This window comes from Oncorhynchus clarkii, chromosome 5 (genome assembly GCF_045791955.1).
Source record: "Oncorhynchus clarkii lewisi isolate Uvic-CL-2024 chromosome 5, UVic_Ocla_1.0, whole genome shotgun sequence".
Lineage (NCBI taxonomy): Eukaryota > Metazoa > Chordata > Actinopteri > Salmoniformes > Salmonidae > Oncorhynchus > Oncorhynchus clarkii.
The window spans coordinates 1611586-1629172 of record NC_092151.1 but is presented as its reverse complement, the minus strand read 5'-3'; the positions used below and the strand labels follow the sequence as shown (position 1 = coordinate 1629172).

The following is a 17587-nucleotide window of genomic DNA, read 5'->3' as shown; positions in this document are numbered from 1 at the left end:
GGAAGACTGAATCTGCAATAGGTAAGCAGCTTGGTTTCAAGAAATCAACTGTGGGAGCAATTATTAGGAAATGGAAGACATACAAGACCACTGATAATCTCCCTCGATCTGGGGCTCCACGCAAGATCTCACCCCGTGGGGTCAAAATGATCACAAGAACGGTGAGCAAAAATCCCAGAACCACACGAGGGGACCTGGTGAATGACCTGCAGAGAGCTGGGACCAAAGTAACAAAGCCTACCATCAGTAACACACTACGCCGCCAGGGACTCAAATCATGCAGTGCCAGACGTGTCCCCCTGCTTAAGCCAGTACATGTCCAGGCCCGTCTGAAGTTTGCTAGAGAGCATTTGGATGATCCAGAAGAAGATTGGGAGAATGTCATATGGTCAGATGAAACCAAAATATAACTTTTAGGTAAAAACTCAACTCGTTGTGTTTGGAGGACAAAGAATGCTGAGTTACATCCAAAGAACACCATACCTACTGTGAAGCATGGGGGTGGAAACATCATGCTTTGGGGCTGTTTTTCTGCAAAGGGACCAGGACGACTGATCCGTGTAAAGGAAAGAATGAATGGGGCCATGTATTGTGAGATTTTGAGTGAAAACCTCCTTCCATCAGCAAGGGCATTGAAGATGAAACGTGGCTGGGTCTTTCAGCATGACAATGATCCTAAACACACCGCCCGGGTAACGAAGGAGTGGCTTCGTAAGAAGCATTTCAAGGTCCTGGAGTGGCCTAGCCAGTCTCCAGATCTCAACCCCATAGAAAATCTTTGGAGGGAGTTGAAAGTCCATGTTGCCCAGCAACAGCCCCAAAACATCACTGCTCTAGAGAAGATCTGCATGGAGGAATGGGCCAAAATAACAGCAACAGTTTGTGAAAACCTTGTGCCTTACAGAAAACGTTTGACCTATGTCATTGCCAACAAAGGGTATCTAACAAAGTATTGAGATAAACTTTTGTTATTGACCAAATACTTATTTTCCACCGTAATTTGCAAATAAATTCATTAAAAATCCTACAATGTGATTTTATGGATTTTTTTTCTCATTTTGTCTGTCATAGTTGAAGTGTACCTATGATGGAAATTACAGGCCTCTCCTCATCTTTTTAAGTAGGAGAACTTGCACAATTGTCTGACTAAATACTTTTTTGCCCCACTGTATTCTATTTACAAAGTATAATTCTTAGAACTCAGATAAAAGACATGAAACTAAACTTACTCGTGACTTGATCTTTCTTTATATCTAAAAGACAGAGTGTTTGAGAAAAATCATGAATATTAGAGTAGTATTAGAGTATAGAAAAGTATTAGAGTATATATATATATATTTTTTTTTTAACTAGGCAAGTCAGTTAAGAACAAATTCTTATTTTCAATGACGGCCTAGGAACAGTGGGTTAACTGCCTGTTCAGGGGCAGAACAACAGATTTGTACCTTGTCAGCTCGGGGTTTGAACTTGCAACCTTTCGGTTACTAGTCCAATGCTCTAACCACTAGGCTACCCTGCCGCCCCTAGTGTTAGAGTAGATTAATATTAGAGAAAATATTAGTATTAGAGAGTAGATTAGTATTAGAGAGTATATTCGTATTAGGAAGCTGAGGACAGAGCTAAGGTTAGGGCTACGGTACAGTAAGTTAGGGCTATGGTACAGTAAGTTAGGGCTACAGTACAGTAAGTTAGGGCTAATGTTAGAGGTACAGTAAGTTAGGGCTTCGGTACAGTAAGTTAGAGCTAAGGTTAGAGGTACAGTATGTTAGAGGTACAATAAGTTAGGGCTAAGGTTAGAGGGACAGTAATTTAGAGCTAAGGTACAGTAAGTTAGGGCTAAGGTTAGAGGTACAGTAAGTTAGGGCTACGGTTAGAGGTACAGTAAGTCAGTGCTAAGGTTAGAAGTACAGTAAGTTAGGGCTAAGGTACAGTAAGTTAGGGCTACGGTACAGTAAGTTAGGGCTACGGTTAGAGGTACAGTAAGTTAGGGCTACGTTACAGTAAGTTAGGGCTACAGTACAGTAAGTTAGGGCTAAGGTTAGAGGTACAGTAAGTTAGGGTTACGGTACAGTAAGTTGGGGCTACGGTACAGTAAGTTAGGGCTACGGTACAGTAAGTTAGGGCTACGGTACAGTAAGTTAGGGCTACGGTTAGGCCCATAGGGCTCTGGATAAAGTATTGCACTAAATGGATTAGGGTTCCATTTGGGACACAACATGTTTCAGTATATCTTACCGACAAAGGGGATGGGTGTGCAGGCTCCTGGTGTTGTGTGATGTGAGGGCAGAGCCATACAGTCAGGCATGGGGATAGAGAGGCCAGAGGAGCCAGAGGAGTACTGGCCTTTATGGGAGTTCCCTACCATCAGGGGCCACTCCTTACGACAGTAGAGCTCCTTCACTGCCAGACAGTGCTCCCTGGAGTAACACAGTAGAGAAACAGCTGTTGGCTGTGGCCAGAAGATCCCAAACCCAAAACACATATGTGTGTTTTTTACGTAGGCCCATGACTGTACCATTTCTTTACTTTACTGTGCTAGAGAAACGTCATCCAATATTCACTGTAATCAAACATTGGAAGACAACACACTGTATCCAACCGTGACAACATGTTACAGACGATCCCAAAGCCGACAGCCATCTGTGTGCAGAATGTGGGCTATGTGCTATACACAAGGATGACTTTCCTAGATCATGAAGCAGTTACATTGGGATGCAGTTCAACTGCAATGTTATTAAATGAGCGTGCTGTCTATGACACACATTTGTGTACACTTCGTGTAGGGTTCCTGCAGATTACCTGCAGATTGGTTTAGGTGCAGGTCCCAGGCCAGAAGGATTACCTGCAGATTGGTTTAGGAACAGGTCCCAGGCCAGAAGGATTACCTGCAGATTGGTTTAGGAACAGGTCCCAGGCCAGAAGGGATGCAGTCCTGGAAGGAGAGATGACAGAGCAGGGAGTGGGCGGCAGGGCTACAGAGCATGCCCAGTCTGTCGAGATCCGCCCAGGCGCTCTGAACCATGAACTCCTGTGTGTCCTCGGGGTCGTTGAGGGAGGAGTTAAAGAAGACCAGGGCATCGCTCCTTAACATGTCCCGACACACATTACCACGGTATGCACCACAATAACCCCCACTGCCTTTATACAGCCTGGAACAAAGAGACAACATATTATATACTGTATCACATCAGACCAGGGTTCAAATACTATTTAGGGTATTTCAACAAAGACATTTGTTACTAATTGTTTTGATATTATTCATTTCAAAAGACAAGTGGTTAAATATTTGAAATCCTAAAATTCAATCACTCAAATACACTCATGCATTTAAACCAGGTTTTTGAAAATATTATTTGAAATGTATATTAGAAAAATATTTGTATCAGTACAATGAACACCATATAAAACCTGTACCCTATACAACCTGTACCCTATACAACCTGTACCATATACAACCTGTACCATATACAACCTGTACCCTATACAACCTGTACCCTATACAACCTGTATCCTATACAACCTGTACCATATACAACCTGTATCCTATACAACCTGTACCCTATACAACCTGTATCCTATACAACCTGTACCCTATACAACCTGTATCCTATACAACCTGTACCCTATACAACCTGTATCCTATACAACCTGTACCATATACAACCTGTATCCTATACAACCTGTACCATATACAACCTGTATCCTATACAACCTGTATCCTATACAACCTGTATCCTATACAACCTGTATCCTATACAACCTGTATCCTATACAACCGGTATCCTATACAACCTGTGTCCTATACAACCTGTATCATATACAACCTGTATCCTATACAACCTGTACCCTATACAACCTGTATCCTATACAACCTGTGTCCTATACAACCTGTATCCTATACAACCTGTACCCTATACAACCTGTACCCTATACAACCTGTACCCTATACAACCTGTATCCTATACAACCTGTACCATATACAACCTGTATCCTATACAACCTGTATCCTATACAACCTGTACCCTATACAACCTGTACCCTATACAACCTGTACCCTATACAACCTGTATCCTATACAACCTGTACCATATACAACCTGTATCCTATACAACCTGTACCCTATACAACCTGTATCCTATACAACCTGTACCCTATACAACCTGTATCCTATACAACCTGTACCCTATACAACCTGTATCCTATACAACCTGTACCATATACAACCTGTATCCTATACAACCTGTACCATATACAACCTGTATCCTATACAACCTGTATCCTATACAACCTGTATCCTATACAACCTGTATCCTATACAACCTGTATCCTATACAACCGGTATCCTATACAACCTGTGTCCTATACAACCTGTATCATATACAACCTGTATCCTATACAACCTGTACCCTATACAACCTGTATCCTATACAACCTGTGTCCTATACAACCTGTATCCTATACAACCTGTATCCTATACAACCTGTATCCTATACAACCTGTATCCTATACAACCGGTATCCTATACAACCTGTACCCTATACAACCTGTATCCTATACAACCTGTACCCTATACAACCTGTATCCTATACAACCTGTACCATATACAACCTGTATCCTATACAACCTGTGTCCTATACAACCGGTATCCTATACAACCTGTACCCTATACAACCTGTATCCTATACAACCTGTACCATATACAACCTGTATCCTATACAACCTGTGTCCTATACCCTATACAACCTGTATCCTATACAACCTGTACCATATAAAACCTGTACCATATACAACCTGTATCCTATACAACCTGTATCCTATACAACCTGTATCCTATACAACCTGTATCCTATACAACCTGTATCCTATACAACCTGTATCCTATACAACCTGTATCCTATACAACCTGTATCCTATACAACCGGTATCCTATACAACCTGTATCCTATACAACCTGTATCCTATACAACCTGTACCCTATACAACCTGTATCCTATACAACCTGTACCCTATACAACCTGTACCCTATACAACCTGTATCCTATACAACCTGTACCATATACAACCTGTATCCTATACAACCTGTACCCTATACAACCTGTATCCTATACAACCTGTACCCTATACAACCTGTACCCTATACAACCTGTATCCTATACAACCTGTACCATATACAACCTGTATCCTATACAACCTGTACCCTATACAACCTGTATCCTATACAACCTGTACCATATACAACCTGTATCCTATACAACCTGTACCCTATACAACCTGTACCCTATACAACCTGTACCATATACAACCTGTATCCTATACAACCTGTATCCTATACCCTATACAACCTGTATCCTATACAACCTGTATCCTATACAACCTGTATCCTATACAACCTGTACCCTATACAACCTGTATCCTATACAACCTGTATCCTATACAACCTGTATCCTATACAACCTGTATCCTATACCCTATACAACCTGTATCCTATACAACCTGTACCATATACAACCTGTATCCTATACAACCTGTACCCTATACAACCTGTATCCTATACAACCTGTATCCTATACAACCTGTATCCTATACAACCTGTACCCTATACAACCTGTATCCTATACAACCTGTATCCTATACAACCTGTGTCCTATACAACCGGTATCCTATACAACCTGTACCCTATACAACCTGTATCCTATACAACCTGTACCATATACAACCTGTATCCTATACAACCTGTGTCCTATACCCTATACAACCTGTATCCTATACAACCTGTACCATATAAAACCTGTACCATATACAACCTGTATCCTATACAACCTGTATCCTATACAACCTGTATCCTATACAACCTGTATCCTATACAACCTGTATCCTATACAACCTGTATCCTATACAACCTGTATCCTATACAACCTGTATCCTATACAACCGGTATCCTATACAACCTGTATCCTATACAACCTGTATCCTATACAACCTGTACCCTATACAACCTGTATCCTATACAACCTGTACCCTATACAACCTGTACCCTATACAACCTGTATCCTATACAACCTGTACCATATACAACCTGTATCCTATACAACCTGTACCCTATACAACCTGTATCCTATACAACCTGTACCCTATACAACCTGTACCCTATACAACCTGTATCCTATACAACCTGTACCATATACAACCTGTATCCTATACAACCTGTACCCTATACAACCTGTATCCTATACAACCTGTACCATATACAACCTGTATCCTATACAACCTGTACCCTATACAACCTGTACCCTATACAACCTGTACCATATACAACCTGTATCCTATACAACCTGTATCCTATACCCTATACAACCTGTATCCTATACAACCTGTATCCTATACAACCTGTATCCTATACAACCTGTACCCTATACAACCTGTATCCTATACAACCTGTATCCTATACAACCTGTATCCTATACAACCTGTATCCTATACCCTATACAACCTGTATCCTATACAACCTGTACCATATACAACCTGTATCCTATACAACCTGTACCCTATACAACCTGTATCCTATACAACCTGTATCCTATACAACCTGTATCCTATACAACCTGTACCCTATACAACCTGTATCCTATACAACCTGTATCCTATACAACCTGTACCATATACAACCTGTACCCTATACAACCTGTATCCTATACAACCTGTATCCTATACAACCTGTACCCTATACAACCTGTATCCTATACAACCTGTATCCTATACAACCTGTACCATATACAACCTGTACCCTATACAACCTGTATCCTATACAACCTGTATCCTATACAACCTGTACCCTATACAACCTGTGTCCTATACAACCTGTACCATATACAACCTGTATCCTATAAAACCTGTACCATATACAACCTGTACCCTATACAACCTGTATCCTATACAACCTGTACCATATACAACCTGTATCCTATAAAACCTGTACCATATACAACCTGTATCCTATACAACCTGTACCATATACAACCTGTGTCCTATACAACCTGTACCCTATACAACCTGTACCATATACAACCTGTGTCCTATACAACCTGTATCCTATAAAACCTGTACCATATACAACCTGTATCCTATACAACCTGTATCATATACAACCTGTATCCTATACAACCTGTATCCTATACAACCTGTACCATATACAACCTGTACCATATACAACCTGTATCCTATACAACCTGTACCATATAAAACCTGTACCATATACAACCTGTACCATATAAAACCTGTACCATATACAACCTGTATCCTATACCATATACAACCTGTATCCTATACAACCTGTATCCTATACAACCTGTATCCTATACCATATACAACCTGTATCCTATACAACCTGTATCCTATACAACCTATACCCTATACAACCTGTATCCTATACAACCTGTATCCTATACAACCTGTACCATATACAACCTGTATCCTATACAACCTGTACCCTATACAACCTGTACCCTATACAACCTGTATCCTATACAACCTGTACCCTATACAACCTGTACCATATACAACCTGTATCCTACACAACCTGTACCCTATACAACCTGTATCCTATACAACCTGTACCCTATACAACCTGTACCCTATACAACCTGTATCCTATACAACCTGTACCATATACAACCTGTATCCTATACAACCTGTACCCTATACAACCTGTATCCTATACAACCTGTACCCTATACAACCTGTACCCTATACAACCTGTATCCTATACAACCTGTACCATATACAACCTGTATCCTATACAACCTGTACCCTATACAACCTGTATCCTATACAACCTGTACCATATACAACCTGTATCCTATACAACCTGTACCCTATACAACCTGTACCCTATACAACCTGTACCATATACAACCTGTATCCTATACAACCTGTATCCTATACCCTATACAACCTGTATCCTATACAACCTGTATCCTATACAACCTGTATCCTATACAACCTGTACCCTATACAACCTGTATCCTATACAACCTGTATCCTATACAACCTGTATCCTATACAACCTGTATCCTATACCCTATACAACCTGTATCCTATACAACCTGTACCATATACAACCTGTATCCTATACAACCTGTACCCTATACAACCTGTATCCTATACAACCTGTATCCTATACAACCTGTATCCTATACAACCTGTACCCTATACAACCTGTATCCTATACAACCTGTATCCTATACAACCTGTACCATATACAACCTGTACCCTATACAACCTGTATCCTATACAACCTGTATCCTATACAACCTGTACCCTATACAACCTGTATCCTATACAACCTGTATCCTATACAACCTGTACCATATACAACCTGTACCCTATACAACCTGTATCCTATACAACCTGTATCCTATACAACCTGTACCCTATACAACCTGTGTCCTATACAACCTGTACCATATACAACCTGTATCCTATAAAACCTGTACCATATACAACCTGTACCCTATACAACCTGTATCCTATACAACCTGTACCATATACAACCTGTATCCTATAAAACCTGTACCATATACAACCTGTATCCTATACAACCTGTACCATATACAACCTGTGTCCTATACAACCTGTACCCTATACAACCTGTACCATATACAACCTGTGTCCTATACAACCTGTATCCTATAAAACCTGTACCATATACAACCTGTATCCTATACAACCTGTATCATATACAACCTGTATCCTATACAACCTGTATCCTATACAACCTGTACCATATACAACCTGTACCATATACAACCTGTATCCTATACAACCTGTACCATATAAAACCTGTACCATATACAACCTGTACCATATAAAACCTGTACCATATACAACCTGTATCCTATACAACCTGTACCATATACAACCTGTATCCTATACAACCTGTATCCTATACAACCTGTACCATATACAACCTGTACCATATACAACCTGTATCCTATACAACCTGTATCCTATACAACCTGTACCATATACAACCTGTATCATATACAACCTGTACCATATACAACCTGTATCCTATACAACCTGTATCCTATACAACCTGTACCATATACAACCTGTATCCTATACAACCTGTATCCTATACAACCTGTACCCTATACAACCTGTACCATATAAAACCTGTACCATATACAACCTGTACCCTATACAACCTGTATCCTATACAACCTGTACCATATACAACCTGTATCCTATACAACCTGTACCATATACAACCTGTACCATATACAACCTGTATCCTATACAACCTGTATCCTATACAACCTGTACCATATACAACCTGTATCCTATACAACCTGTACCATATACAACCTGTACCATATACAACCTGTATCCTATACAACCTGTATCCTATACAACCTGTATCCTATACAACCTGTATCCTATACAACCTGTATCCTATACAACCTGTACCATATACAACCTGTATCCTATACAACCTGTATCCTATACAACCTGTACCCTATACAACCTGTACCATATAAAACCTGTACCATATACAACCTGTACCATATACAACCTGTATCCTATACAACCTGTGTCCTATACAACCTGTGTCCTATACAACCTGTATCATATACAACCTGTATCCTATACAACCTGTACCCTATACAACCTGTATCCTATACAACCTGTGTCCTATACAACCTGTGTCCTATACAACCTGTATCCTATACAACCTGTGTCCTATACAACCTGTATCCTATACAACCTGTGTCCTATACAACCTGTGTCCTATACAACCTGTGTCCTATACAACCTGTACCATATACAACCTGTACCATATACAACCTGTATCCTATACAACCTGTATCATATACAACCTGTATCCTATACAACCTGTACCCTATACAACCTGTACCCTATACAACCTGTATCCTATACAACCTGTACCCTATACAACCTGTACCCTATACAACCTGTATCCTATACAACCTGTATCCTATACAACCGGTATCCTATACAACCTGTACCCTATACAACCTGTACCCTATACAACCTGTACCATATAAAACCTGTACCATATACAACCTGTACCATATAAAACCTGTACCATATAAAACCTGTACCATATACAACCTGTACCATATACAACCTGTACCATATAAAACCTGTACCATATACAACCTGTACCATATAAAACCTGTACCATATACAACCTGTGTCCTATACAACCTGTATCCTATACAACCTGTGTCCTATACAACCTGTGTCCTATACAACCTGTACCCTATACAACCTGTATCCTATACAACCGGTATCCTATACAACCTGTATCCTATACAACCTGTATCCTATACAACTTGTATTGTATCCTATACAACCTGTGTCCTATACAACCTGTGTCCTATACAACCTGTATCCTATACAACCTGTACCATATACAACCTGTACCATATACAACCTGTACCATATACAACCTGTATCCTATACAACCTGTGTCCTATACAACCTGTATCCTATACAACCTGTGTCCTATACAACCTGTATCCTATACAACCTGTATCCTATACAACCTGTATCCTATACAACCTGTGTCCTATACAACCTGTGTCCTATACAACCTGTACCATATACAACCTGTATCCTATACAACCTGTGTCCTATACAACCTGTGTCCTATACAACCTGTATCCTATACAACCTGTGTCCTATACAACCTGTGTCCTATACAACCTGTGTCCTATACAACCTGTATCCTATACAACCTGTATCCTATACCCTATACAACCTGTATCCTATACAACCTGTATCCTATACAACCGGTATCCTATACAACCTGTATCCTATACAACCTGTATCCTATACAACTTGTATTGTATCCTATACAACCTGTGTCCTATACAACCGGTGTCCTATACAACCTGTATCCTATACAACCTGTATCCTATACAACCTGTATCCTATACAACTTGCATTGTATCCTATACAACCTGTACCCTATACAACCTGTATCCTATACAACCTGTATCCTATACCCTATACAACCTGTATCCTATACAACCTGTATTGTATCCTATACAACCTGTGTCCTATACAACCTGTATCCTATACAACCTGTACCCTATACAACCTGTATCCTATACAACCTGTACCATATACAACCTGTATCCTATACAACCTGTACCCTATACAACCTGTACCATATACAACCTGTATCCTATACAACCTGTACCCTATACAACCTGTACCCTATACAACCTGTACCCTATACAACCTGTACCCTATACAACCTGTACCCTATACAACCTGTATCCTATACAACCTGTATCCTATACAACCGGTATCCTATACAACCTGTATCCTATACCCTATTCAACCTGTATCCTATACAACCTGTACCCTATACAACCTGTATCCTATACAACCTGTATCCTATACAACCTGTATCCAATACAACCTGTATCCTATACAACCGGTATCCTATACAACCTGTATCCTATACCCTATACAACCTGTACCCTATACAACCTGTACCCTATACAACCTGTACCCTATACAACCTGTATCCTATACAACCTGTATCCTATACAACCTGTATCCTATACAACCTGTATCCTATACAACCTGTGTCCTATACAACCTGTATCCTATACAACCTGTATTGTATCCTATACAACCTGTGTCCTATACAACCTGTATCCTATACAACCTGTATTGTATCCTATACAACCTGTATCCTATACAACCTGTATCCTATACAACCGGTATCCTATACAACCTGTATCCTATACCCTATACAACCTGTACCCTATACAACCTGTATCCTATACAACCTGTACCCTATACAACCTGTATCCTATACAACCTGTATCCTATACAACCGGTATCCTATACAACCTGTATCCTATACCCTATACAACCTGTACCCTATACAACCTGTACCCTATACAACCTGTACCCTATACAACCTGTATCCTATACAACCTGTATCCTATACAACCTGTATCCTATACAACCTGTATCCTATACAACCTGTGTCCTATACAACCTGTATCCTATACAACCTGTATTGTATCCTATACAACCTGTGTCCTATACAACCTGTATCCTATACAACCTGTATTGTATCCTATACAACCTGTATCCTATACAACCTGTATCCTATACAACCGGTATCCTATACAACCTGTATCCTATACCCTATACAACCTGTACCCTATACAACCTGTATCCTATACAACCTGTACCCTATACAACCTGTATCCTATACAACCTGTATCCTATACAACCGGTATCCTATACAACCTGTATCCTATACCCTATACAACCTGTACCCTATACAACCTGTACCCTATACAACCGGTGTCCTATACAACCTGTATCCTATACAACCTGTATCCTATACAACCTGTATCCTATACAACTTGCATTGTATCCTATACAACCTGTACCCTATACAACCTGTATCCTATACAACCTGTATCCTATACCCTATACAACCTGTATCCTATACAACCTGTATTGTATCCTATACAACCTGTGTCCTATACAACCTGTATCCTATACAACCTGTATTGTATCCTATACAACCTGTACCCTATACAACCTGTATCCTATACAACCTGTACCATATACAACCTGTATCCTATACAACCTGTACCCTATACAACCTGTACCATATACAACCTGTATCCTATACAACCTGTACCCTATACAACCTGTACCCTATACAACCTGTACCCTATACAACCTGTACCCTATACAACCTGTACCCTATACAACCTGTATCCTATACAACCTGTATCCTATACAACCGGTATCCTATACAACCTGTATCCTATACCCTATTCAACCTGTATCCTATACAACCTGTATCCTATACAACCTGTATCCTATACAACCGGTATCCTATACAACCTGTATCCTATACCCTATACAACCTGTACCCTATACAACCTGTACCCTATACAACCTGTACCCTATACAACCTGTACCCTATACAACCTGTATCCTATACCCTATACAACCTGTATCCTATACAAACTGTATCCTATACAACCTGTGTCCTATACAACCTGTATCCTATACAACCTTTATTGTATCCTATACAACCTGTATCCTATACAACCTGTACCATATACAACCTGTATCCTATACAACCTGTATCCTATACAACCGGTATCCTATACAACCTGTGTCCTATACAATCTGTGTCCTATACAACCTGTGTCCTATACAACCTGTGTCCTATACAACCTGTGTCCTATACAACCTGTATCCTATACAACCTGTATTTACACAACAAACACCCTATAGGAGAGGCCAGTCTTACCTCCACTCTACAGGGAAGGGACAGGATCCATTGACCAGCAGCAGAGCAGGACCCAGGAGAATCAGATAAACACAGGTTATTGATCTGTAAGGAGAGGAGACAGCTACCCATTGTTTTTTACTGAACAGGGAGAACATGCTGCTGCTGTGGCCAGATCTTAGCAGTGAGGAGACCAGGGAGTCCTGTATGTATGTGTGTGTGTGTGTGGCAGTGGGTGTGAAAAGGGGATGGGCAACCCATTGCCAGGTGTGTGTGTGGTTACAGCCTCACATTGTTGACCCCATGCAGAGGGCCTGAGGGTCTGAAGAGCCAAAACAAAGTATTTTATTTAAAATCATAGCAAATGCATTTTCTGCAACTTTTCTTCAGATTAAACTGGGTTTTCTATGGCTTGGTAACATTGTCTGGTCTATTACAAGCCTGTAAGTTGCTGATTGAGGTTAGAGTTCGGTTTGGGGTCTATGAGGTAAAACAGTGATACAATGGGGAGTGAGAGAGGAGAAAAACCTGAGCTGACTAGGAGACACAGCTGAATATACTCAGAGAGACCACACACACACACACACGCGCACACACACACACACACACACACACACACACACACACACACACCACAGACTGAGAGCAGCTAGCAAAACAGCAGAGTTCAAACCAGCACACTGGGTAAACAGCACATTGTTCTAAAACACAGGATAGGTAGATATGTGCTGTTGCTAATGCTACCCCTTAGCACTTTGGTCTAAAGTAGTAGATAGAGAGGCTGACAGGCAATAGGGTGACATTCAAGGGATGTGATGGGGGCCTACCTTGGACAGTGACTCCGGCTGAAGATTTGGCAGACTTGGCCCCAGCGCTGTGTCTGTTGGAGGCTAGACATGTGTAGCGAGCAGGTTTAGTCACCGTGATGTGTAGCACAGACAGAATCACCTCTCCTGCTAACGTCTCCTCCACAGAGCCACCCGGAACCTGATGGAACAACACAAGATAGATACACTTTAGAGGAGTGTGTGTGTGTGTGTGTGTGTCAGTGGAGGCAGCTGAGAGGAGGATGGCTCATAATGTCTGGAACGGAGCACATGGAATGGCATCAAATGTTGATGTTGATGATACCTTCCCACCTATTCCCATGAGCCTGTCCTCCGCTATATTATTTTTTATTTTATTATTTTATTTCACCTTTATTTAACCAGGTCGGCCAGTTGAGAACAAGTTCTCATTTACAATTGCGACCTGGCCAAGATACAGCAAAGCAGTGCAACACGAACAACAGAGTTGGAATAAACTAACATACAGTCTATAATACAGTAGTAAAGTCTATATACAATGTGTGCAAATGTAGTAGCATTAGGGAGGTAAGGCAATAAATAGGCCACAGAGGCGAAACAATTACAATTTAGCATTAACACTGGAGTGATAGATGTGCAGATGATGATGTGCAAGTAGAGATAGAACCGTCCAGAGTAGTGATGCTAGTCGGGCGGGCGGGTGCGGGCAGCAATCAATTGAAGAGCATGGATTTAGTTTTAATAGCATATAAAAGCAGTTGGAGGCCACAGAAGGAGTGTTGTATGGCATTGAAGCTTGTTTGGAGGTTAGTTTACAGTGTCCAAAGAAGGGTACGAAGTATACAGAATGGTGTCGTCTGCATAGAGGTGGATCAGAGACTCACCAGCAGCAAGAGCGACATCATTGATGTATACAGAGAAAATAGTCAGCCTGAGAATTGAATTATATTTGAGAAGTAGTTAGTGAACAAGGCAGTCAGGTGCCACAAACCTGTGTTGTGCAAGTGTGTGTGTTTCTATGGTATGGATGAAACAATGGTTCTGCTTTCTAGGGTATGGATAAAACAATGGTTCTGCTTTCTATGGTATGGATAAAATAATGGTTCTGCTTTCTAGGGTATGGATAAAACAATGTTTCTGCTTTCTAGGGTATGGATAAAACAATGTTTCTGCTTTCTATGGTATGGATAAAACAATGGTTCTGCTTCCTAGGGTATGGATAAAACAATGGTTCTGCTTTCTATGGTATGGATAAAATAATGGTTCTGCTTTCTAGGGTATGGATAAAACAATGGTTCTGCTTTCTAGGGTATGGATAAAACAATGTTTCTGCTTTCTATGGTATGGATAAAACAATGGTTCTGCTTTCTAGGGTATGGATAAAACAATGGTTCTGCTTTCTAGGGTATGGATAAAACAATGTTTCTGCTTTCTATGGTATGGATAAAACAATGGTTCTGCTTTCTATGGTATGGATAAAACAATGTTTCTGCTTTCTGTGGTATGGATAAAACAATGGTTCTGCTTTCTAGGGTGTGGATAAAACCATTTTTCTGCTTTCTATGGTATGGATAAAACAATGGTTCTGCTTCCTAGGGTATGGATAAAAATACAGTACCCTCTCTGTGATATCAATCAGTTAAAGTGCTGAGTTCAAATGTCTATATTTGACCCTTCGCACACACAGCTGCTTTTAGACCTCGAGGTTCATCTGGCTACAAGAAATTAAAGACTGTTTATAGCAGCCAAAAAAGCCTGGTGTCCCACAGAGTCATCTAAATCACTACACCATGTCCTCCTAGAGTCATTTACAGCTACATCACTCTAACTAAATACTTTCCAGACCGAGCCAAGGACCGAGCCAAGGACCGAGCCAAAGACCTAGCCAAAGACCTAGCCAAAGACCTAGCCAAAGACCTAGCCAAAGACCTAGTCAAGGACCTAGACAAAGACCTAGTCAAAGACCAAGCCAAAGCCCTAGCCAAAGACCTAGCCAAAGCCCTAGCCAAAGCCCTAGCCATTGCTCTTATCATTCCCAATTAACATTGTTCTGTCAATACTTTAATGCTGACTGGGGATATCTGACAAATCGACAGTATCTCCGGTGCTCCAAAGAGACATAAAATTGGTATGCACAAGTTAATCTGACTCTGGGGACGTAGATAAAGGACCTCATTGCCAAAATCCTGCAGTATCCCTCGGTGTGGACGGGGCCTTTATGATGTCAAAGAGAACACTTTAAAATGAACAATGCTTTGGAGTAACAGAGAGGACTGATCATTTATGGGAGTAATGTGCTGTTTGACATTTACACTGAACTCTACCGAGTACCCCAGCTTTGAGGTGGCCAAGGCTGTGCCTGATCAGATCTGGCCCGTATTCCTAAAGCGTCTCAGAGTAGGAGTGCTGATCTAGGATAAGTTTTTCCTTTAGATCCTAAAAAAGTCTATGGATCCACAACCCCCCGGAAGAGGAAGAAGAGGAAGCATATGAGAAGTGGAAAGAGCAGTATGTCCGGAGAGCAGTACTCACGGTATTCCCATTCTCCAACATTAGAGCAGTACTCACGGTATTCCAATTCTCCAACATTAGAGCAGTACTCACGGTATTCCCATTCTCCAACATTAGAGCAGTACTCACGGTATTCCCATTCTCCAACATTAGAGCAGTACTCACGGTATTCCCATTCTCCAACATTAGAGCAGTACTCACGGTATTCCCATTCTCCAACATTAGAGCAGTACTCACGGTATTCCCATTCTCCAACATTAGAGCAGTAATCACGGTATTCCCATTCTCCAACATTAGAGCAGTACTCACGCTATTCCCATTCTCCAACATTAGAGCAGTACTCACGCTATTCCCATTCTCCAACATTAGAGCAGTACTCACGGTATTCCCATTCTCCAACCACGGAGAGCAGTACTCACGGTAACCCTGTTCTCCAACCACGGAGAGCAGTACTCACTGTATTCCCGTTCTCCAACCATGTGATGGCGGGGATAGGGTTTCCAGTGGCGTTACACTCCAGAGAGACCTCGCTACCGAAGGTCACTCTCTTATCCTTAGGGACCCTGAGGATCCGGGCTGGGGCTGGAGAAAACATCAAAACATAACAGTTAGAAACATTATGAGTTATATGTTGAATTAACCTGCTTTAACTTTAGCCTGCTATTAAGTATTTCAGAGTCATCTGTTGTGGTTCCAGCCTTACTAGGACTTACCCTGTACTTCTATGGTGACTGGTTTGGAGAAGACTCTAGGACTTACCCTGTACTTCTATGGTGAATGGTTTGGAGAAGACTCTAGGACTTACCCTGTACTTCTATGGTGACTGGTTTGGAGAAGACTCTAGGACTTACCCTGTACTTCTATGGTGACTGGTTTGGAGAAGACTCTAGGACTTACCCTGTACTTCTATGGTGACTGGTTTGGAGAAGGCTCTAGGACCCACCCTGTACTTCTATGGTGA

The 17587-nt window shown here is 41.0% G+C and overlaps 1 protein-coding gene across 2 annotated transcripts in view; it reads right to left on the bottom strand.

Moving 5' to 3' along the window:
* Positions 1-17587, bottom strand: part of LOC139408251 (muscle, skeletal, receptor tyrosine kinase) — a 77190-nt gene that overhangs the window by 33618 nt on the left and 25985 nt on the right. Inside the window, exons 6-10 of one of the 2 annotated variants that reach the window (XM_071151927.1) lie at positions 17084-17208; positions 14133-14296; positions 2886-3149; positions 2236-2417; positions 1230-1253 (exon numbers count right to left, since the gene is read on the bottom strand). In XM_071151927.1, coding sequence (XP_071008028.1) covers positions 1230-1253; positions 2236-2417; positions 2886-3149; positions 14133-14296; positions 17084-17208 — 759 coding nt within the window. Of the gene's footprint in view, positions 1-1229; positions 1254-2235; positions 2418-2885; positions 3150-13330; positions 13517-14132; positions 14297-17083; positions 17209-17587 lie in introns of those variants that run through there. The other variant, XM_071151928.1, reaches the window with a different exon arrangement.